This window comes from Canis aureus, chromosome 19 (genome assembly GCF_053574225.1).
Source record: "Canis aureus isolate CA01 chromosome 19, VMU_Caureus_v.1.0, whole genome shotgun sequence".
NCBI lineage: Eukaryota > Metazoa > Chordata > Mammalia > Carnivora > Canidae > Canis > Canis aureus.
The window spans coordinates 49658440-49682756 of record NC_135629.1 but is presented as its reverse complement, the minus strand read 5'-3'; the positions used below and the strand labels follow the sequence as shown (position 1 = coordinate 49682756).

At 49.7% G+C, this 24317-nt stretch overlaps 2 protein-coding genes across 3 annotated transcripts; both read left to right on the top strand.

Annotated features, from left to right (window-relative positions):
* The first annotated feature begins 5469 nt into the window (after positions 1-5469).
* On the top strand, positions 5470-8265 carry RLN3 (relaxin 3). The gene is made up of 2 exons (XM_077859686.1): positions 5470-5841; positions 7539-8265. The coding sequence occupies exons 1-2, from the start codon at positions 5538-5540 to the stop codon at positions 7751-7753; spliced, it is 519 nt and encodes a 172-aa protein (XP_077715812.1). The 5' UTR covers positions 5470-5537; the 3' UTR covers positions 7754-8265.
* A 295-nt stretch (positions 8266-8560) lies between these two features.
* On the top strand, positions 8561-24315 carry IL27RA (interleukin 27 receptor subunit alpha). 2 transcript variants are annotated; one of them, XM_077859683.1, is made up of 14 exons: positions 8561-8685; positions 9076-9193; positions 12252-12409; positions 12497-12654; positions 13409-13568; positions 13659-13729; positions 16158-16341; positions 16441-16629; positions 18885-18986; positions 19062-19220; positions 22555-22680; positions 23092-23185; positions 23354-23447; positions 23572-24315. In XM_077859683.1, exons 1-14 carry the CDS (start codon positions 8574-8576, stop codon positions 23827-23829), a joined length of 1983 nt encoding a protein of 660 aa, XP_077715809.1. In that variant the 5' UTR covers positions 8561-8573; the 3' UTR covers positions 23830-24315. The 2 variants fall into 2 exon arrangements, with proteins under 2 accessions (XP_077715809.1, XP_077715810.1); XM_077859684.1 differs by lacking the exons at positions 8561-8685; positions 12252-12409.
* The last annotated feature ends 2 nt before the right edge of the window (positions 24316-24317 follow it).

Below are 24317 nucleotides of genomic sequence, written 5' to 3'. Positions count from 1 at the left end.
GGGAGATCTCTAGCATTTATTGTTAAGTGACAGGGCGGGGGAGGGGGGAAGCAAGGTGCAGCAGAATGTGTAAAGCATGCTACCTTGAATCAAAATTCTGAGAAAAAAAAAAAAAAAAAAGAAATTCTGAGAAATTCTGACGCATGCTACAACATGAACTTGAAAACATTGTGCTAAGTGCAAAAAGCCAGACACAAAAGGACAAATACCAACTGCTTACACAAGGTACATAGAAGGGACTCCCTGGTGGCTCAGCGGTTTAGCATCTGCCTTTGGCCCAGGGCCTGATCCTGGAGTCCCAGGATCGAGTCCCACATCAGGCTCCCTGCATGGAGCCTGCTTCTCCCTCTAACTGTGTCTCTGCCTCTCTCTCTCTCTCTCTCTCTGTCTCTCATGAATAAATAAATAAAAATCTTAAAAAAAAAGGTACATAGAAGAGACAAATCCATAGAGACAAAAAGGGAGGGTGGTGAGCAGCAGGGGCTGAGTGGAAGCTGGGGAGGAAATGGGGAATGTCTTCAGCTCCTGTCATTGGATTTAGGGTCCAACCAGATAATCCAAGTTGATTTCATCTCTAGCTCCTTAATTACATATGCAAAGACCCTTTCCCCAAATAATATCATGTTCAAAGTTCCCGAGAGGGGCAGCCCGGGTGGCTCAGCGGTTTAGCGCCGCCTTCAGCCCAGGGCGTGATCCTGGAGACCCGGGGATTCAGTCCCACGTCGGTCTCCCTGCACGGGAGCCTGCTTCTCCCTCTGCCTGTGTGTGTCTCTGCCTCTCTCTGTATCTCTCATGAATAAATAAATAAAATCTTAAAAAAAAAAAAAGTTCCCGAGGGTTGGGATGTGGAGGTATCTTTGTGCAGGTTACATGCGACCCACTGCCCTTACTCTGTGCTATGCATGGTGCTGCATGCACCAACAACTGCGAATTTCACCAAAGTCCCCAAACAGCCCCATGAAGGAAATATGCTTATTAACCCCATCTTCCCAATGAACTCAGAGAAGTGCCAAGCCTTGCTCAAGGTCACGTGGGTACTGGAATTTGAATGCAGCTGTTTTGGGCTCAAAACTCTGATTCTGTGTGAGGCATAAATCAGTCAAAATCAGACAGGCAGCCGTTACTTTCTGGCATGATCTTTCCCAGCCGGCGAGTTAGGCACTGGGGATCTGGAGGAAAGGGCAGAAGGGTGCATCCCTGGAGAGTCGCTGGGAGAAGAGGAGATATGTGTGGGAGCGCATATTATTCATCAGCCCTTTCAAAGCAGTACAATCAGTAATGATTCCCACTTTCTGGAGCATTGCCTTGGCCCAAGATACCACAGGGGGCAACCGAGGTCAGGGGTTTGTCACAAAGAAAAGGACAAAGGAATAAAGTTCGAACCCAAAGGGAATGTGTCAGGTAGACATAACATTTAAAAAGCACTCACTGACTGCCACAGAATGTTTTAAGGTGCACTCATCGAACCTTCCCTATTTTACAGAGGAGAAAACCCAAGGTACAGAGAGGTTAAGTGACTCACCTATGGTCACACAGAAGGGAAGAGGCAGAGATGGGATTCCAACCCGCCTCAGCCCATCCCCAGAGCCCCTCTTGTTGTTTATTTAAATTGAGGTGAAAATGACATAACAGAAAATTAACTGTGTTAAAGTGAACAAGTCAGTGGCATATAGTATATTCACAATGTGCTACCACCGCCTCTGTCCGAGACATTTTCTTTTTTTTTTTTTTTAAGATTTTATTTATTTATTCATGAGAGACACACAGAGAGAGGCAGAGACATAGACAGAGGGGGAAGCAGGCTCCTTGCAGGGAGCCGGATGTGGGACTCGATCCCAGGACCCTGGGATCACAACCCAAGCCAAAGGCAGATAGTGAACCACTGAGTCATCCAGGTGCCCCTGTCCAAAACATTTTCATTACCCCAAAGGGATATCCTGTGCTGATTACTACCCATTCTGTCCTCCTCCCAGCCCCTGGCTACCTCTAGTTTGTTTTGTTTTGTTTTTTATCCTCTATGGACCTGCTTTTTTGGGATATTTTAGGTCAACAAAATCATGTAATATGTGACATTCTGGCTCTGGCTTCTTTCACTCTGCGTAATGTTTTCAAAGTTCACCCACATTGTAACATATATCAGAACTTCATTCCTTTTCATGACTGAATCCTATTCCATTGTAGGGATCTACCACATTTTGGTTATCCATTCATCTGTTGATGGGAATTTGGGTCATTTCTGTTCTTTGGCTGTTGTGAATAGTGCTGCTATGAACACACGTGTACGTAAAACACTGAAATGGTGAACTTTATGTATAGGAACTTTACTCCAATATTTTATTTTATTTTATTAAAATATTTTTATTTTTTAAATATTAATTTTTAATTAAAAATTTAAATCTAATAAAATAATATTTTAATTATTTAAAATTTTATTTTTTAAATAATTAAAATATTTATTAAAATATTTTGTTTTGTTTTACTTAGATTTTATTTATTTGATGGGGGTGGAGAGAGCAAGCAGGGGGAGAAGCAGAGGGAGTGGGACAAGCAGATGCTTTGCTGAGTGCCGAGCCCAACCTGGGGCTCCACCTCACCCCCTGGAGATCACGACTTGAGCCTAAACCAAGAGTCAGATGCTTAACTGATTGATCCACCCAGGCGCCCTTATCCCAGTATTTTTTTTTTATAGAATGCTATTGAGGTGCCTCAGTGGCAGTGGGTTAAGCATCTGCCTTCAGCACAGGTCATGATCCTGGAGTCCCTGGATGAGCCCCAAGTCAGGCTCCATGCTCACCAAGGAGTCTGCTTGAGATTCTCTCTCTCCCTCTCCATCTGCAGCCCTTCACCATGCACGCACTCTGTCTCTCTACAAAACAAAACACAAAACAAAACAAAACAAAAACCCTCTTAAAAAAAATAAAATAGGGCAGCCTGGGTGGCTCAGCGGTTTAGTGCCACCTTCAGCCCAGGGCCTGATCCTGAAGACCCGGGATCAAGTCCCACGTCAGGCTCCCTGCATGGAGCCTGTTTCTCCCTCTGCCTGTGTCTCTGCCTCTCTCTCTCTCTCTCTCTCTGTGTCTCTCGTGAATAAATAAAATATTTTTAAAAAATAAAATAAGGGGGATCCCTGGGTGGCTCAGCGGTTTGGCGCCTGCCTTCGGCCCAGGGGGTGATCCTGGAGTCCCAGGATCGAGTCCCACATCAGGCTCCCTGCATGGAGCCTGCTTCTGCCTCTGCCTGTGTCTCTGCCTCTCTCTCTCTCTCTCTCTCTCTCTCTGTCTGTCTCTCATGAATGAATAAATAAAATCTTTAAAAAATAATAAAATAAAATAAATAAAAGGAAACAGGATCTTCCCAGAGCCTCAAAATGTTTCATCTGAAGCATTTCTCAATTACTGTATTTTGAACATATGTCCACAGATTCTTCCAAATTCTCCCCTCCCAAAAGGTGGAGATTAACTCCTCTGTCTTGGGGGGAGGCTGGAAATGTTGTTTTCTGGACCCAGCCGTGGTTACAAAGTATGTTCAGTTTGTGTTCTCTTATGATCTGTGCACTTTTCCTTGTGTGTGTCATACTTTGATCAAAAGTTGAAATTGTTAGAATACAAAAGGAAAACAAAAAAAGGAAAGAAGATGAGACAAAGAACTATCTGTTTCAGAGATGCACGTGTTAGTGTTAGAGTTGTCACTAGAAGCAAAGCAGGAAGAACTCAAGGCAGGATGGCAGCCACCTCTGAGGGGAGGGCGCGGTTGTGACCAGAGAGGATGCACAGTAGGGGATGTCTGTGCTGCTGGCAACGTCCTACTTCCTGACCTGAGTGATGGTATCGTGGATGTCCTGTTTATGATTCTTTTCTCTGTCTCTCTCTCTCTTTCTCTCTTTTTTTTTTAAATGATTTTATTTATTCATGAGAGACAGAGAGAGAGAGAGAGAGAGGCAGAGACACAGGCAGAGGGAGAAGCAGGCTCCATGCAGGGATCCTGAGGTGGGACTCGATCCCGGATCTCCAGGATCAGGCCCTGGGCTGAAGGCAGGCACTGAACCACTGAGCCACCCAGGGATCCCATGATTCTTTAAATTGCACATTCCAGCAGTGTCCTGGAGCCAGCTGACACTGACTTGTGAGAACTGATGGTTAACTTGTTAGGACTTCCGTGACCACGCTGACATCACTTTGGTGCTTGAAATTGGCCAGAAACCAACAACTGCTACAAATTAGGGCCTTTTTTTCTTTTCTGGAGAACCCATTCGTCAATATTTCCCAGTTTCTCTATGTATATTAAACATTTTAATTTTATTTTTTTATTTATTTTTAAAGGTTTTACCTATTTATTCACGGGAGACACACACAGAGAGAGAGGCAGAGACACAGGCAGAGGGAGAAGCAGGCTCCATGCAGGGAGCCTGATGTGGGACTCGACCTCGGCACTCCAGAATCACACCCTGAGCCGACGGCAAGCACCAAACCACTGAGCCACCCAGGGATCCCCAATATTTTAATTTTTTAAGATTTTATTTTTTTTATTCATGAGAGACACAGAAAGAAAGACAGAGACATAGGAAGAGGGAGAAGCAGGTCCCCTGTGGAGAGGCTGATGTGGGACTCGATCCAAGGACCCCAGGATCACAACCTGAGCCAAAGGCAGATGCTCAACCACTGAGACCCCCAGGTGCCCCTAAATTAAACATTTAAAAATTATTATTATTTAATTGCAGTAAAATACACATAAAATTTACCATCTTAACCATTTTTAAGTGCCCGGTGGCATCCAGCACCATCCATCTCCAGAACTCTTCTCATCTTGTAAAACAAACTCTGTCCCCATAATAGGTTTTTTTTAATCCTCAAAATTTTCCCTTGTCGGGCATGGATTCTGGAACCAGATGCCCCTTTTGAATCCTCATCCTCTGCCCCCCGCCCCTGCCTTACTAGCTGAGCCTGGGGACCATGTGTCACCACTCTGTGCCTCAGTTTCCTTATAGGTAATATGGGGATAATCTTAGTCCTAATCTCCTAGTCCAGAGGCTTTCAAAGTGTGATTTCTGGACCACCGCAGCATCAGCACGGCCTGGAAATTTATTGTAAATGCAGATTCTCAGAGGCTCTGTAAATAGGGCCCAGCAATCTGTGTTTTAACAAGCCCTCCAGGAGATTCGGAGGCGTGCTCAAATTTGAGAATCATTTTCATAGGTTTAAGTAGATACAACAAACTTAGAGCAGTGCTTGACCTCGCAGCGCAAACCAGGGAAACACTCATTATCATTGCTAATATTCACAGAGGAGGTCCAGCCCTATGAGGGGGGCGGTATCTGGCTGTGCCCTCTCTTCCTATCTGGTGGGGTCTGGGTTCCTGGTCTCTGCTGAACTGAGACCTTCTCGCCCCTCTCTGTTGAAGATGACAGTGAGCTGGACCACGTCACCCCATCCCTGGTTAAAGGTTATCACTTGGTCCTGGAAACAGGAAAGGTCGGGGTGAGGAGGGCCATGCCGCCTCCCCTCTGCCGAAGGAGATAAGGGAGGTCACTCGCCTTCTCCATGACAGGTGCGGGGGAGCCAGGATGTATAAATGGGGGGCCAGGAGGCAGCAGCGACACAGACACCCAGGGGAGTTGCCTTGTCTCGCCCCACTTGCCAGGTGTTCTGTCCAGCATGGCCAAGCGCCCGCTGCTGCTGCTGCTAGCCGTGTGGGTACTGGCTGGGGAGCTGTGGCTGAGGGCTGAGGCCCGGCCATCACCCTACGGAGTGAAGCTCTGCGGCCGGGAATTCATCCGAGCAGTCATCTTCACCTGCGGAGGCTCCCGCTGGAGACGGTCTGACATCCTGACTCATGAAGCTCCAGGTGAGGCTGGGGGAGGTAGTGTGTAGGGGCAGGGGGTGGGCAGTGGATGGGACATGGGATGGTCCAAAGAGCAGGGGATGGAGATGAGATGAAGGGTGGGGACAGAAGAGTCCCTGTCCTACTACATGCAACTGGAGAAACATGCTCAAGTCTCAAAGCGGTGCCAAGGTGAGAGGAGCCAGTTAGCAAAGCTGGGATGGGGGTGGCAAGCCATCCACAGCCTCTAGTCGTCGGAGAACTGGCTACTATTTCTGGAGCACCTGCCGTGTGTGAGCCTCCCTTAAGCAAGGCTGCTCCTGGCACAACTCCTAGGTTGGGGGAGTAGGTGGGAGGTAGGATGCCATTTAGACACTGACGCTGAAGTGCTTTTCAACCACTATGTACAAGGTGGTATATTAGGCCAGATTTTGCCACCACCTAGCAGGTGACCCTGAATCTCTCAGGATGGTTAAGTGGCAACACAGTCAAAAACAGATTAGGACACCATCTAAGCTGGGCAGGGGGCTCAGCATGGGCTCAGCAGGGGGAATGGGGTCTAGTTTCATGAGATGCAACGGCCTGGCCAAAAACAACAACAACAAAAAGAATAGAAAAAGGCTTTCATGATGATGATGATACATATACGGACCTGGAAGACACACTGCCTGGGTTCTAGTGGCAGCCCTACAACTTCATAGCTGCGTTTTCTTGTGCAAGTTAATCTACCAACCACTGCCTCGGTGTTCTCCTCTGGAAGATGGGAATGATAATAGGTGCACCCACCTCATGGGGTTGTCATTGTGAGGAATAAAGGAGTTAATGCACTAGATCCTTTAAATGCACCAGATCCTTTAGTATCTGGCACATAGTAAGTGCTCAGTAAAGGATCAGTGCTATTTTGAGTGCTTATGTGCCAGACACTGTTCTCAGCTTTTCTATGGGTATTGATTATCTCATCTACTCCATATAAAATAGAAGTTATTACTATCCCCACTTTTATTCATTCATGAAAGACACAGAGAGAGAGAGAGAAAGAGAGAGAGAGGCAGGCAGGGACACGGGCAGAGGAAGAAGCGGGCTCCATGCCAGGAGCCCGATGTGGGACTCAATCCCGGTCTTCAGAATCACTCCCTGGGCCAAAGGCAGGTGCTAAACCGCTGAGCCACCCCGGGATCCCCCATATCCTCACTTTTCAGAGAAGGAAACTGAGAGTCAGAGAAGTAAATTCATTTGCTCAGGATTATAATTCAGAGAGGCTGGACTGGTGCTTAGTTCAGCTCCCAAACGCATGTTCTTAACTATCAGGCTCTCAATAAATAAAGAGGAGGAGAAAAGAAATGACGAGAGAAAAGGCAAGCTCAATGAGGTTGAATAATCTGCCCATCAGAACTGGAGCCCAGGGGATCCCTGGGTGGTGCCTGCCTTTGGCCCCGGCGCGATCCTGGAGACCTGGGATCGAATCCCGTATGGGGCTCCCAGTGTATGGAGGCTGCTTCTGCCTATGTCTCTGCCTCTCTCTCTCTCTCTGTGACTATCATAAATAAATAAATTAAAAAAAAAAAAAAAAAAAAAAAGAACTGGAGCCCGGGCCAGAATGGAATAAAACTTTTGACCATGATGCAGCATCACAAGAATACAAGTAGCTGGGCCAGCCAGACTCTAGGTGTGACAGAAACTGAGCCCCAAGCACTAACTCTTTTCATGTTTCCCCTTCCCAGATGCAGACTCTGACACAGACAGTGAGCTGGATGAGGCTGTAGCCTCCAGCGAGTGGGTGGCCCTGACCAAGTACCCCCGGGCTTTCTATGAGGGCCAACCTGGCTGGCAGGGAATTCCGGGGGCTGTGCGTGGTGGCCGCGACGTCCTGGCCGGCCTCTCCAGCAACTGCTGCAAGTGGGGCTGCAGCAAGAGTGAAATCAGCAGCCTCTGCTAGACCAGTGTCTGGACTCTCCTGCATTCATTCATCAGCAAGTCAGAGGTCAGGCACCGTGCCCTTGGACAGTCCCCCTCAATGACCCTGACCTTTGACCAGCCTATCCCGACCCTGAGAAACTGCCCCTACCTGGCCAGATGGGAACCTCTGATCCTGACCCCTTCCCTCTCCCCAGGCCATATCATGCCTTTGCCTGGTCTATACCGCACGCGGCTGCAACCGTGCCCCTACTTTACCCAAACTGGCTGCATCGCCAGACCTTTGCCCAAACTGATTCTCTGTTGCCCCCACCGTGGCCAAGACCACGGCGTCTCTGACCAGCCCAAATCGTGTCCCGGCTCCACTCCGGCCTTTGCCCACGCCTCTCTCCCAGCCTTCCAGCCCCTGCACCCCCACCCGCTGCGGACCCTAGAAGCCGTGGCGGGAGCCCTGGCTGGGTTCCCCGCACAGCCTGCGGTGGGAGGCCCGGCAGGGGTACGGATCAGGACCTTCTTCAACCCCGATAATAAAAGTTCCAGAAGACTTTGCAGCGTCTGTGCGCCGTCGCTGGGGGAGGAAGCGGAGGGGGGCGCACCAGTCCCGGCGGAGCTCGGCGGCGCCCCAGGCCGCGCCCCCCCGCGCCCGCGGCCCCCGCCTGCGCGGCCGCCTGGGACTTTCCGGCGCGGGGAGGGGGCGGGTCCCGGAGCGCAAGGTGCGGAGGCGGCGGGCAGGGGAGGGGCGCTTCCCGTCGCCGCTCGGGGCCGGAGCGAGGCGGGCGGCGCGGCGGCGCGGGGCCGGGCAGGGCCGGGCGGGACTGGCGGCGCGGCGCGGCGGGGGCGCCATGCGGGCGGCCCGGGCGGCTGCCCCCCGGCCGCGGCCGACGCCGCTGCGGCTGCTGCCTGTGCTGCCGCTGCTGCCGCTGCTGCTGCTGTGCCACCGGACCCGGCCCCAGGGTGAGTGCGGGCCGCCCCCGCCGCAGCCCCGAGCCTCCCCGCGTGCACCGGCGGCCCGCACGCGCGAGACGCCGCCAGGCCCCGGGCGGGCCGAGAGCGGGGGCACCGGGGGACGGGGGTCGGCGGCGCGGGGGCAGCCGACGCCCGGGGCTGGGGTGGAGGCTCCGGGTGGTAACAGGATGTGGCTGGTAGAAAGGGAGGGGAGGAGTTCTGCCCCAAGCCCGGGGAGGGGTGCCCAGCGCCCCCTTCCTGCTGCTCACGCCCGGATGGGACCCCCGGATGGCCCCCCACCGTGGGCAGAAGTTCAGCTTCTGGGATGCGCGGGATGGGGGAGTTGAGCCTTCTGCCCTGGGAACACCCCTCCACCCCCCACCCTGCCTCCCTCTCCAGACAGCCCTGGGCCACTGCAGTGCTATGGAGTTGGACCCTTGGGCGACCTGAACTGCTCGTGGGAAGCTCTCGGGGACCTGGGAGCCCCCTCCACGCTGCACCTCCAGAGCCAGAAGTAGTGAGTACAACCGGCCGACTTGGGGAAACTGAAGCTTTAGAGGGGTGGCCGCTCAGGTCCCAGCATACTCAGGTTGAGAGGACCCCAAGAGTTCTGCTCCTTAGCGCCCCCACCACCACTCTCAAGCCCTTCGATTCCAGGTTTCCACGTTTCCTTGCCGTGTGACCCTAGACCAGTCGCCTTCCCTCCCTGAGCCTCGCTGTCCTCCTCTATCAGAAGGCGGTAGTGAAGAAACCTGCCCCCAACCTTGGTTCTGAGGGTTCTGAGGATATGAGGAATTAGGCAGTGGTGAAGAGAAATTGCTTAATAATCTGAAGCTGTCTTTTATGGCTGTGTGACCTTAGGCAAGTAGCCTAACTTCTCAGCGTATAAAAAGATAATTTGGTAAAAAAAAAAAATTGGTATGGTGCCAGGGAGGCAGCAATGAAAGGCAGACGGAAGCCTGGCCCTCGAGGAGCCCATAGTCAAGGGGGAGACCTGGGTTCCTTCATGATGAATCGCAGCTGCAAACTCAAATTCATTTCAAATTTGGCTGAAGGAGGAGTAAAAGGGGCATTGAAAGGTGGGAACCACAGTGGGAGTGGGGGGAAGCTGGGTTTTTGTTTTTTTTATTTTAACAATGGCAAAACGTAAAAGTTGCCATCTTTTTTTAAAAAAAGATTTTATTTATTTATTCATGAGAGACACAGAGAGAGAGGCAGTTTCCCCGTGGGGAGCCCGATGTGGGACTCGATTCCGGGACTCTGGGGTCACATCCTGAGCCAAAGACAGACGCTCAACCGCTGAGTCACCCAGGCGCCCCTGAAATTTACCATCTTTTTTTCTCAACCATTTTAAGTGCACAGTTCAGTGGCATTAAATACATTCACGTTGTTGTGCAACTGTCACCACCGTTCCTTTCCAGAGGGGCCTAGTTTTAATTGGCATAAGACAAAGGGGAGTCAGAGAACGTCCCCCCCTTTTTTTAATGAGATGAAATTCACATCACATAAAGCTAACCTATTTTAAAATGAACAATTCTTGGGATCCCTGGGTGGCGCAGCAGTTTAGCGCCTGCCTTTGGCCCAGGGCGCGATCCTGGAGACCCGGGATCGAATCCCACATCGGGCTCCCGGTGCATGGAGCCTGCTTCTCCCTCTGCCTGTGTCTCTGCCTCTCTCTTTCTCTGTGACTATCATAAATTAAAAAAAAAAAAAAAAAAAAAAAAGAACAATTCAGTAGTATTTGGTACATTCACAGTATTGTGCAGCCACCTCCTCTATCTAGTTCTAGAACATTCTCATCACCCCAAAAGGAAGTTCCATCCCTATTAACAGACACTGTATCATCATCCCCCCACCAGCCCTGGGAACCACCATACTGCTCTCTATGGATTTTCCTCTTCTATGGATTTGCCTATAAATGGAATCCTAGGAAATGCAGCCTTTTGCATGTGGCTTCTCTCATCTAGCATATTTTTAAGTTTCATCCACGTTGTAGCAGGAATCTGAACACAATTCCCTTTATGGCTGAGTAATAACTCCACTATATGGATCTACTGCATTTTGTGTTTGTGTACCCATTCATCTATTGGTGAACATTTGGGTTGCTTTCTTCATCTTTTGGCGGTCGTGACTAGCACTGTTAGGAACATACATATACAAGTCTTGAGTCGCTGTTTTCAGTTCTTTGGGGGTCTATGCTTGGGAGGGGAATTGCTGGGTCCTATAGCCATTCTGTGTTTAACTTTTTGGGGAACTGCCAAACTGTTTTCTGCTGCAGTGGTACCATTTTTTACCTTCCCACCCGCCGGGTACCAGGGCTACAGTTTCTCCACATCTTCACCAACACCTGCATTTTTGTTGTTACTGCTGTTTTATGAAGGCCTTGTTTGGAACCTTTGAAATCTAATCCTTTAGGATATCCTTCACGGTGCTCTCTGTCACCCACATCTAGTCTGTCAGCAAGCCTGGCCGGCTCCACCTTCTACATTATCCAGATTCAGGCACTCTCTACATCCTGGGCAGGCACTCTGGTCCAGCCCCCACCATGGTGGCTAGCTGGCCAGGGTAGTGCAGTGGTCACTTCCTTCTGGGACCCTGGCTGGCACCCTCAGGCCCACAGTCTGTAATGCATCACAGCATCCAGGGGGCGCCTGTGAGCATTTGCGGCCGGGACCATCTCTCCTTAGCTCTCTGCCTTCCCCTGGGCTCCCACCTCACTCAGGGTAAAAGCCCAAGTCATTCTTGTGGCCCCCCCAGGCCCCGCACAATCTGCTTGTCACCTCCCTGCCTCACCTCCTCACACTTCCCCCTCACTCATTCCTCTCCTACCATGCGGGCCTCCTCCTTGCTATTCCTCAAACACACCAGTCAGCCCACTTAAAGGCCTTTGCTTCCTCCTGAAATGCACCCCCTCCCGCCCCCCGCATCCTGCAGGGCTCTGTCCTCATGTCCTTCGGGCTTTTGTGCAATGGTCTCCGCATCTGAGAGATCTCTGCTGAGCACCCTCCCCAAAATAGCACTGTCGTGCCTCACCACATCATCACACTGCATCCTCTTCACCCCATGACTGCCCTTTCTGTCACTCACACCGCCAGCAATTATATACTCACGTGTTCCTCGTCTGCCTCCTGCGCTGGAAGAGCAGCTCCCGAGAGCAAGGTCCTCGCTTGCTTCGATCTTAGTGCTATCCCCAGCTTCGACCAGACGGCCTGACACAGTATATATTTGCTGACAGAATAGTTGCATAAGTGTAAATGTGCATACATATAAGTAGGTGTGGATAAACACAACATGCGATGCTCACGTAACGTGTATTGGGCGCCCAGTGCTGTTCTAAGCACTTTTCAGTCATTATCTCATTGATTACCCTCATTCTTTTGTCCTTCAGCTAGTATTTCTGTCACCCTCATTTTATAGACGAGGAAACAGACAGAGAGAAGCTAAGTCACTTGTTCAAGGCCACACAGCTTTGAAGCAGCAGAGCTGGGATTTGAACGCAGGCAGATGAGTTCTCATTATGGCTCCAGGTCCAACCGGATACACCCCCCCTCCCATGCCCACATTTCTCCTCACAGCCATTCCAACAGAACGTGGACTGTGGCAGTGCCTGCCGGGCAGAGCTGGGTGACCATTCCACGGGAACAGCTTACCATGTCTGATGAACTGCTTGTCTGGGGTACCAAGGCAGGCCAGCCTCTCTGGCCCCCTGTCTTCGTGAACCTGGAAACCCGAAGTAACAGGCGGGATGGGGGGTGTGCTGTATGTGGGGTGGGTGGTCCTGGAGGTCCCGGCTCAATGCATCTGGCCTCCCCTTCCTCAGTGAAGCCAGATGCCCCCCGGCTGCACCCTGATGTGGACTTTTCGGAGGATGACCCCCTGGAGGCCACTGTCCAGTGGGCCCCGCCTGTGTGGCCACCCCATAAGGTCCTGGTCTGTCAGTTCTACTATCGAAGATGCCAGGGGACAACCTGGACCCTGGTGAGTGTCAGGGGCCCCCTTTCCCCCACTGTATTCCAGGGAGGGCCCAGGGTATCATCCCCAAATCAAAGACCCAGCCCAGAGAGCCACTGAGAGCTCCTTTCTTATTTGCCCTATGAGTCTGTCCATATCTCACACAAAAGGCCTGTACATGCATCTCGTTCAACTAAAAAAAAAAAAAACCCACCCCAATAATCTAAAATTTCATGCAGTCCCAATCCACATTCCACTTGGAATTTATGAGAAACTCAGTAAACTTCCTCTAACATTTTTGTGCATGAATAGAAGTCCTCAAATAGCTTACCTTAACCTTAAAATAATGATCGAAGACATTTAGAGAGCATCTGCTGTGTGCCAGACACTGTTCTAGGCTCTTTATTGAACCCTTACAAGAACTCTTTGAAGTAGGTGCATTTTATACCTACCCATTTTATGGATGAGGAGCAAGGCTTGGTTTAAATAAACACCCAGTGGCTCAGGGGTTTAGCGCCGCCTTCAGCCCAGGGCGTGATCCTGGAGACCCGGGATCAAGTCCCACGTCGGGCTCCCTGTATGGAGCCTGCTTCTCCCTCTGCCTGTGTCTCTGCTTCTCTTTCTCACTGTGACTCTCATGAATAAATAAATAAAATCTTTTTTCCTATGTTCTTGGAACCCCCATGGTCTTGGACAAAGCAGTTGGAACCTGCTGACATATCAGGTCAAATACTCTCAACTCAGTTCTTAGCTTCATTGCTCTTTCCTCTCTATCCCCCAGTTGGAACCAGAAGTAAAGTCCATACCCCTGACTCCTATTGAGATCCAGGACCTGGAGCTGGCCACAGGCTATGAGGTGTTTGGTCGTTGCCGAATGGAGAAAGAAGAGGATCTGTGGAGCGATTGGAGCCCCATTTTGTCCTTACAGACACTACCCTCTGGTGAGGATCTCCAGGCTTTGCCCCTCCACCCTCTCCTCTCCTGGCAGTCTGTACCCCTCTCATTTGTACCCCTTCCCTCATCCTTGACAGCTCCAAAAGATGTATGGATATCAGGGAACCCCTGTTCACCAGGCAGACAAGAATGGCTGCTTCTGTGGAAGGTGAGCTATAGTGATCAGTTTCATTTTTCTGCACATGTCAGAAGCCCCAGATAACAATATAAACAAGGCAATGGTTTCAGTGCTGCCTTCTTGAGGTGGTTTTAAGGCTTCAGGAGGGGTCACTCAGAGAGGTCCTAGCATAGTGCAAAGCACAGAGCAAGCCTCCACCAATGTCAGCTACTTCTAGGAGACCTGAGCTGAGACATGAAGGTGGGTGCAGGTGTTCCAGACAGAGGGGAACAGCAGGTGCAAAGGTTTGAAAGCAAGACTAAGCTCAGCTCCATAAAATACAGCACAGCGTGCCAGGACTTGGATGCTTGTATCAAAATGGCATTAAGCTGGGGCGCCTTGGCTGGCTCAGTCGGTTGAGAGTCTGCCTTCAGCTCAGGTTGTAATCTTTGGGGTCCTAGGATCAAACCCCGCATCAGGTTCTCTGCTCAGAGGCGAGTCTGCTTCTCCCTCTGCCTCTCCCTCTATGATCTTGCTCTCTGTCAAATAAATAAATAGAATATTTTAAAAAATGGCATTAGGAGATGATAGGCAATGATGCAACCATCCTCATTGATCCAACTCTGTTGAGCATCTGCTATGTTTCAGGTGTTCCAGGTCCCTGGCTCACAGTAAATATGGCAAGGGACAAAACAGGGATCCCTGGGTGGCGCAGCGGTTTAGCACCTGCCTTTGGCCCAGGGCGCGATCCTGGAGACCCAGGATCGAATCCCATGTCAGGCTCCCGGTGCGTGGAGCCTGCTTCTCCCTCTGCCTATGTCTCTGCCTCTCTCGCTCTCTTTCTCTCTGTGACTATCATAAATAAATGAAAAAAAAAAAAAAAAAAAAGGGACAAAACAAAAGGGCCCATCTCTTTGCCCACACAAGCTGATAGTAATTTTAACCACACATAACACAGAGCTCTTCCTACATACCAGGTGCTAGCCTACATGCTCATTTATATTAACTGACTTTACAGATAAGGAAAATGAGACACAGAGGTTGCTTCAGACCACACAACTGGTAAGGGGCAGAGCTGATATTCCTTGCTTTCAAACAGCAATTCACAGCCTCAGTGTCTCTATATCATAACACATCCTTGTTTTTTTTTTTTTTCATAACACATCCTTGTACTATACTGAAATGAAATACATAGATAACCCTTGTATACTCATGTTTTTAAAAATATATGACAGAGTGTTCTAATTGTAATATTCTGTAGAAGATAAAGGGAAAATAAGGTAACTGCATATGGCAATTATGTCACCAATATGAGATGAGCACTAAATCTGTATGTACCTAATAATATGGCTTTAAAATATAGAGAGCAAAAATTGACAGAACTACAAGGAGAAATATATGAATCTGCAACCAATGTAGGAGATTTTAATGCACCCCCATCAATAATTTCATAATAGATAGAAACCAAGTCAAGATCTAGACTATTTGAACATGTGGTTAACAAACAGCCTAATGGACTCACATAGGAAATGTCAGAACCCTTTCTTCCGTGTACAATTAGGGCATTTATCAAAGTCAGCTGCATGCCAGGCCATAGAGCCAGTTTCCAGGGACTTCAAAGGGGTGAGGTGATGCAGGGCAATTAAAGAATTCTCTAAATAGAACACAGATTGTGCTAGGAATTGATCATAAAAACTGCCTAGAAAGTCCCTATATATTCTGAATATTTAAATATTCAGTGAGTATTGGGGCTCCTGGGTGACTCAGTGGTTGAGCATCTGCCTTGGCTCAGGTCATGATCCCAGGGTTCTAGGATTGAGTCCCGCATCAAGCTCCCCACAGGAAGCGTGCTTCTCCCTCTGCCTGTGTCTCTGCCTCTCTGTGTGTCTCTCATGAATAAATAAATAAAATCTAAAAAAAAAAAATTCAGTGAGTATTAAAACCAGTCCTCCCCAACAAAGATTTTGTCTTAGGAGTTTGTTTCCAGGATCAGTTAACATTATTAGAATATTCATCTACAAAAGTTTTTCCTCTATACAACAGCAAGAATTTTGAAATCCCAAAGAATTGCACAGGACACAGATTAGGATGAGGCGAATAAGGCAGGCTCATGCAAGTGCAGGGTCAGATCCCATCTGTACTTAAAATCTTGAAATTTGGTTTGTCATGGGTTGTTTGGCTTTAATTTTGATTGATTAAAATATAATTTCTCTTAATTTACTGGGTTTTTTATATCCTCCCTTTTAACTTTTGCATCTAAGGGGAGTACCTCACTCATTTCCCTTTCGTTTTGGTCCTGGAACTGTATTATCATGTCACCTCTGCCACTGAGCACCCCCTCAGTCTTATTTTCTTCACCTGCAAAGTGGAGCCAACAGAAATATTTCACTGACTGTTTTTCCAGGTGGACCCCACTGAGATATGCAGTGTGTGCCTGATAAATGGAAGATACTAACCCTTTCTTCCTCTCATCCCTCAGGACCGGGGGCACTGCATGCAGATGAACTATAAAGTCTGGTTCCAGGTCAAAGATCAGGAGCTGATCCAGAAGACGGCTCCCTGCTGCAACCTTTTCATCCCCACCCAGGCAGAGTGGGTCGGGGTGTCTGCTGTCAATGCCACAAGCTGGGAGCCTCTCACCAACCTTTCTTTGGCCTGCTTGGGTAAGAGGCTGTGATTTCCTCTGAGCAGTGATCGGACTCCCTGGGACGGAGGCGAGGACTCCCCAAGTGGACAGCTCAGACTTCTCCTCCCCCATCTAGGTCCAGATTTTGCCCCTCATGACGTGGTGGTCAGCAGCATTCCTGGGAGGACAGAGCTGCTGGTGACTTGGCAGCGGGGGCCTGGGGAGTTACAGGAGCACGTGGTGGACTGGGCTCGAGACGGTGATCCCTTGGAGAACCTCAGCTGGGTCCGGCTTCCCCCTGAGAACCTCAGTGTTCTGTTGCCAGGTGAGGCTCTGGGACACCTGGGTTCCCATCCCAGCTATTGCAGAGCAGACTGTGAGTCCACCTGCAGGAAAGAATGTTATGGCTGAAGTGTCACTAATTCATGCAAGCAGTGTTCATTGACCACTCACTATGTGCTAGGCCATGTTCTAGACACTGGTATGCGGCGACAGCAGCTGATGTCTACTGGCATTTGCCATCAGCATTAAATTATTCAAACTTCCTTATAAAGTAGGTTTCTGTTATTATCATACTTGAGGTATAGATGAAGATAAAGGCCCAGGAAGGTTAAGCAACTTGCCTGAGGCCACACAGCAAGTAGGTGGTAGAACCAGGATTTGTTTTTTTTTTGTTTTTAAGATTTTATTTATTTATTCATGAGACATACAAAGAGAGAGAGAGAGAGAGGCAGAGACACAGGCAGAGGGAGAAGCAGGCTCCACGCAGGGAGCCCGATGTGGGACTCGATCCTGGGACCCCAGGATCACACCCTGGGCCAAAGGCAAGCGCTAAACCGCTGAGCCACCCAGGGATCCCCATAGAACCAGAATTTGAACCACATAATCAGGCCTCTGAAGCCAGACCCTGAGCCATCACACCTCTCTCTCTCTTTCTCTCTCTCTCTCTCTCTCTCTCATGGAGTTGACCTCCTTGTGGGATGAGCAGCCCAGTGAAACAAACAGCAACAAAACAAGTACATTACAAGTAATGTAATTGGAGAAAAAAATAAAACGGCAAAGGAGAGGAGGGAGGATTGCTATTTTAGAAAGGAAGATTAGAAAAGGTTCCTGGAAGGGGATCCCTGGGTGGCGCAGCGGTTTGGCGCCTGCCTTTGGCCCAGGGCGCGATCCTGGAGACCCGGGATCGAATCCCACATCGGGCTCTCGGTGCATGGAGCCTGCTTCTCCCTCTGCCTGTGTCTCTGCCTCTCTCTCTCTCTGTGTGTGACTATCATAAATAAATAAAAATTAAAAAAAAAATTAAAAAAAAAAAAAAAAAGAAAAGGTTCCTGGAAAAGCCGCATTTGAACCAAGACCTGAAGGAGGTGAGAGAGGGTGCTATGAGGATGTCCGAGGGAAAAGCAAGAGGGAACAGACAGTGCAAAGGCCCAGGGGACAGGAATGTGCCAGATGTGTTAGCAGAACAGCAAGGAGGCCCACATGGCTGGAGTGGAGTGAGTGAGGCGGAGAGTGGGAGGAGGTGAGGGCAGGGAGGTTGAGGACAAGGAGATTGTGCAGGACCTGGTGAACCTCAAGAGAGACTTGGGCTTTTGGTCTGAGTGAGGTAGGAGCCATGGAGAGTTCTGAGCAGAGGAGGGATATGCCCTGGCTCAGTTGTCTACAGGTGCTCTCTGGCTGCTCTTGGGAGGAATAGACTGGAAAAGGGGTGAGGACCATACCAGATGGGAACTGAGAAGGGGAGACAAGCAGGTTCTGATTGGAGGTCCTGGGGCAGAATTTTGGGGATCCATTTGGATATGTTGTGTTGGAGATGTTCATCCAAATGGAGCTGTCCATGAGGCTGTTGGATATTCAGGTCTGGAGGCTTTCAGTGAGTTCTGGCTGGGGTGTGGCATCGGGGAGCCCATTCTTGCTGTAAAGGACTTGGGAGAGCATGAGAAGGTATTGAGTGGAACATTTAGGAAGAAGGAACCCTGATTCTAGACAATTCCCATTTGGGGAAGGCCTGGCAGCAGCAGTAGGTCTTGAGAAGGGACTTCAGGAGTCTCACCCACCATGATGGGTGGTGTCAGGGCCCCACCTGTAGCCTGGTTTGAGCATCTCTCAGCCTCTGGCACCTGCATTTCCTGGCCTGAAGGTGCTCTCTGGTCACTGAAGCATTTTGCCTGTCTGAGCAGCAGGCTGGACGTGCTGGTGAATGGAGTTGCCTCAGATACAGCTCACGAATTACTAGTAAGAATTGGTGGATAAATACCCCAGATTCCTCCCTCCTTGGATGGGATGGCTCGCTAGGCTGATGCTCTCTGCTGCCCCCCTGAGGTCAGCAGTGGGATCGCGTTTCCATTGCCTCCATTGGGAACGTGTTCTCATTTACCCGCTGCCTTTCCGCCCCTGGTTAGCTCACTTCCCAGCTGCCCTGTTGGCATTGTGTGGGGTTACCACCCAGAAAAATTGCCATTCCCCAGATATTTATCTCAGCATGTCCTTCAGGAGACACAAATGAAGATGCCTATCAAGTAGGAAATGAGCAGGGGAGGGAAAGCCAACTCTAACTGTCTTTGCTCCTCCACCGACCAGGGAATTTTGAAGAAGGGGTCCCCTACCGAATCACAGTGACAGCAGTCTCTCCTTGGGGCTTGGCCCCTGCCCCCTCAGTCTGGAGGTTCAGAGAGGAACTGAGTAAGTGGTAGAGCTGGGGAATGGGGGAGCCCCCTGGAACCCCGGCAGGCCTTGACCTATTGGCTTTCTCCCCAGCACCCCTAGCAGGGCCAGTGCTTTGGCGACTCCAGGATGCCCCCCCAGGGACCCCTGCCATAGCATGGGGAGAGGTCCCAAGGCACCAGCTCAGGGGCCATCTCACCCACTACACCTTGTGTGCACAGAGCGGGACCAGGCCTTCTGTCTGCGTGAACGGTGAGTTTCACGGCCTCTTGCCCCCTGCTCCGAGCTCCCACAAGACCCACCCATCAGTCTACCTCACCCTTGTCCCCAGGTTGGCCTCTTTTGGTTCCTTCTCAGTCCCTGGGAAAGTCTGGGATGGCATCTGTTCCCTAGTGAACAATAACCCTGGTGGCTATCATTATAATGGACTGTCATTTGACTATTAAAAGTGAAGACTTGGATCTATATTTATTGACATTGAAAGATGCCTGTCATGTTTTATTAAATGAAAAAGATAAAAAGAGGGCAAAACTCCTCGAGATGGTTCCATTTGTATAAAATAAACCTGGTGTCAAGCAAAGCAGAGACACAAATGTGAAAAGGAATTGTCCACAGTGTCAACAGGATTGCAGGATTGTGTATGATTTATATTTCTTTTTCATACCTTTGGGTATAGGCTACATTTTTACTCTGGGCATAAATTCCTTTTTAAAAATGCCTTTATTACCCTTTTTCTCCCTAATTACAAAAGTTAACTGTGATTATTGCCATAGCTGACCCATTAAAGGAATAGGTCATCTAGAATATCATATCAGCATTCTTGAGGTGCCTTGGGGGCTCAGTTGGCTGGGCACCCAACTCTTGATTTTGTTTGTTTGTTTTTTTTTAAGATTTTATTTATTTATGAGAGAGAGAGAGAGGCAGAGTCACAGGCAGAGGGAGAAGCAGGCTCCATGCAGGGAGCCTGACTTGGGACTTGATCCCAGGTCCCCAGGATCAGGCCCTGGGCTGAAGGCAGCACTAAACCACTGAGCCACCCGGGCTGCCCCAACTCTTGATTTTGGCTCAGGTTACGGTATCAGGGTTGTGGAATTGAGCCCCATATCAGGCTCTCTGCTTGCTATTCTCCCCCTGCCTTGCTTCTCTCTCTTTTTCTCAAATAAGTAAATAAATCTTAAAAAAAAAAAAGAGAGAGAGAGGCACCTGGGTGGCTCAGTTAAGCATCTGCCTTCGGCTCAGGTCATCATCTCAGGGTCCTAGGATCCAGCCGTGCTGTGGCAAGGGGCAGGGTGTCCCTGCTCAGAGGGGACTCTGTTTCTCCTCCTACTTTGCTCTTGCATTCTCGCTCACTCTTTTGCTCTCTCTCTCTGTCTTAAATAAATAAATAAAATCTTTAAAAAAAAACAGATTATCAGCATTCTCATAATTTTACTGACACTGATAATGCAGATTCCACATTTTTCCATCCATTTATTTTTTTTTAAGATTTTATTTATTTATTAATAGACACAGAGAGAGAGAGGCAGAGACACAGACAGAGGGAGAAGCAGGCTCCACGCAGGGAGCCTGATGTGGGACTTGATCCCTGGTCCCCAGGATCACACCCCAGGCTGCAGGCGGCGCCAAACCGCTGCACCACCGGGGCTGCCCTCCATCTATTTTTTTAAAGATTTTATTTATTTATTCATGAGAGACACAGAGAAAGAGGCAGAGACATAGGCAGAAGGAGAGGCAGGCTCCCCATGGGAAGCCCAATGTGGGACTCAGTCCCAGGACCCTGGGATCATGACCTGAGCCGAAGGCAGACGCTCAACCGCTGAGCCACCCAGGCACCTCTTCAATCCATTGAGATATAGGAGTTGTGTTCTTTAGAGATTTTTAACTTTGTATTATAGAAAATTCAAGCACATACAAAAGTAGAGAGGCTAGTATAACAAACCCTGGTGTGCCCACCACAAGGTGTCAACAGTTACCTGCTTTCTGCCAGTCTTTCATTATATCCCTTGCGCTTTTTTCTAATCTTTGGTGTCACTTTACCCAACTACATCAGTGCTTAAGCATTTATCTCTAACTGATAAAGCCTATTTTTTAACATAATTACTTTGCCATGATTGCTCCTTACAAAAAGTATATGTTGATCATTGGATTAAATTTTTTACTTGTATTTATTTTTAAGGATTTAATTTCATTTATTTGAGAGAGAGAGAGAGAGAGAGAGCAAGCATGAGCCAGGGTGGGGGCGAGGGGACAGAAGGAGAGGAAGAAGCAGACCCCTCACTGAGTGCAGAGCCAGAGGAGGGGCTCGATCCCAGGACCCCAGGATCATGACCTGAGTCAAAGTCTCAGGCTTAACCGACTGAGCCACCAGGTGCCCCATTTTTTTAGATTAAAGTTTTCATGCATATCTATATTATATATACATTTATTATTATTATTATTTATTATTATTATTATTTTAGAGAAGGAGAAGAAGAGAGAATCTTAAGTAGACTCCATGCCTGGAGCAGAGCCCAGCATGGGGCTCAGTCTCATGATACTGAGATCATAACCTGAGCTGAAATCAAGAGTCAGATGCTTAACCAACTGAGCCACCCAGGCACCCCGGTATTATTATTTTTAAAAAAGGACCATGTTATAGACTATAGTTTGGCCCCTCAATCTCTTATCCCTGTGATGTTTTGCAACTTCCTTTATTTCACCTGCTGATTTAGCTTGGACATCTTTCTATGGCAATATAGCTCGATCAGTGTTCCTATCTCCCCCAATCCTACAACAAACCAAAAGCTTCTTCCTCTTTCAGCTTAAAAACGAAAAAGAGGGGGATCCCTGGGTGGCTCAGTGGTTGGGCGCCTACCTTTGGCCCAGGGCGTGATTCTGGAGTCCTGGGATCACGTCCCGCGTCGGGCTCCCCGCATGGAGCCTGCTTCTCCCTCTCCCTCTGCCTCTCTCTCTCTCTCTTTCTCTGTCTCTCATGAATAAATAAATAAAATCTTTAGGATAAAAAAAAACAAAAAAGAGCAGTTTAGTAAAAAAAAAGTATATATAGTTCTGAGAGGTGTATGTCTTCCCATCATCTAAAGAGAATCTCCATTCACTGGGTTAATGCACAGGTGGGGGATATGCTCATTTATTCTTTTATTTATTCGAATATATATCATTTTTAAAAAATATTTATTTATTCATGAGAGACAGAGAGAGAGAGAGGCAGAGACAAAGGCAGAAGGAGACGCAGGCTCCCCACTGGAAGCCCGATGTGGGACTCAATCCCAGGACCCCGGGATCACAACCTGAGCCAAAGGCAGATGCTCAACCACTGAACCACTCAGGTGCCCCTGAATATATATCATTTTTGACTGCTTTCTGTGTGCCAGGCACTGATCCCGGTGCTGGGAACACGGCCTTTGTGGAGCTAACTTTGTAACAGTCAGGGAACATCTCACTGAGGAAGTGAAATTTGGCAAAGACCTGAAGGTGGGAGCCAAGTGGATATCCAGGGAGAATGTTGCAGACAGATAAAGGAAGCACATGCAAAGGCCCTGAGGTAGGACTTGACTGCCTCTGCAACCTCTCTGGGTGTGTCCTTCAGTGAGTGGCAGCACCCAGAACATCACCTTGCCCGACCTTCAATGGGGTCCTTGTGAGCTGTGGGTGACCGCATCCACCATCGCAGGACAGGGGCCACCTGGTCCCAGCCTCCGGCTTCACCTACCAGGTAGGGGGTTTGGGGTGGGTCTGCCATGGGAGGGGGTCTGCTCCCTTTGGAAATAGGGGTTTCAGTGAGTGAGCAACCTTTTGATGTGGGGGTGGTTATTGGTGACGCCTCCAGGGCACTCTGACCCTGCTAAATGGATCATTGGGCTGTCTGTGTCTCTGACCCTTTCACCTGTCTCTGACCTTGACTTATCACCAGCGACTGTTTTGTTTTATTCACCAGCTGCACTCTCACCCCAAGATCTCCCAGCCCTTGGCCCCTACCCACCCATAAACCCCGCCTATTTACCTGCCTCCCTCATCCAAGCCCTGCCCCATTCCTTTTTTTTTTTTTTTCCTGCCCCATCTTTGACCCTTACCTGATCCCTCCCCATCCCTGGTGTCCAAATGTTCTTCTGCCCCTCTGCCTCAGATAACACCCTGAAGTGGAAAGTCCTGCCAGGTGTCCTTCTCCTGTGGGGTTTGTTCCTGATGGTCTGTGTTATGAGCCTAGCCACTTCTGGAAGGTGAGGCTGTCAGACGTGTGGGTGTCTGCCCAGGAGGGCAGCTGGACACTAGCTAAGCTTTGGTTGGGGGAGGTGGGGAGAAGTGAGGGGACACCTCAGGGCTGTGTGACACTCCTGGGCATGGGTATCAGGTCACCCGGATTCCCAACCCTGTTACCCACTTGCCAGGTGCGTCCACCTCCGGCACAAGGTACTGCCCCGCTGGGTCTGGGAGAAGATTCCTGATCCTGCCAATAGCAATTTTGGCCAGCCCCACATGGAGGTGAGCAGAAAGGCTGATCTGCCTGGGCCCTCTGGGAGGTTGGCGAATACGGGGACAGCAGGGAGTGGGTGGGAGCAGGTCTGGGAGAATGGGGGTCAGAATCCCTGTCTCTTCTCTCCCCCAGGAGGTGGTGCCTCCGGCTCAGACCCCCGGGGACTTCCCCATCCTGAAAGTGGAAGACATGGAGCCACTACAGGTTATAGAGCCCCCCCAGGCCTCCACCCAGCTTGACTCTGGGTATGAGAAACACTTCCTGCCCACCCCCGAGGAGCTAGGCCTTCTGGGCCCACCCCCAGGTCCCAAGTTCTGGCCTGAACCCACCCCAAGCCAGGAGAGGGGTGCCCATTTGACAGATGAAGACACTGAGGCTCAGAGAGGCTGAGTCACTTGCCTGAGGACACCTGGCCAGGAAGAACCGGCTGAAGGACCCCTATAGAGAAGGGCCTGGCCCTACCGGGAATAAAATAAATGAACATGGACGGATGAGGGAGCAAAGGCAAATGTATGAAATCCAGAGTGGCAGCTGCCTCCCCAGATCTGTCCTGCTGCTATAACAGAACCATAGCAGGTTGTATCCGCTGCTGCACCTGCAGCCAGGTGCGGCCACGGACCAAGTTCTCGCCAACGGAACGTGTGTAGACGTGCCACGTGCTGATGCCCAGATGGGGTCGGAGCTCCTCCACGTCCTCTCCCCTCGCTCCCTGCGAGCTGGAACATCACCGAGCTGGAACATCACCGTGCCTGTGAGCCAGCTCGAATCCTAACGAAGGGGAATGTGGAGCAAGAAGTGGAAAAGGAACCTCCATCCCCAAGTGACTGCATGACTCAGAGCCACCCTGAGAAATAAACTTTTATGTTTTTATAGCTACT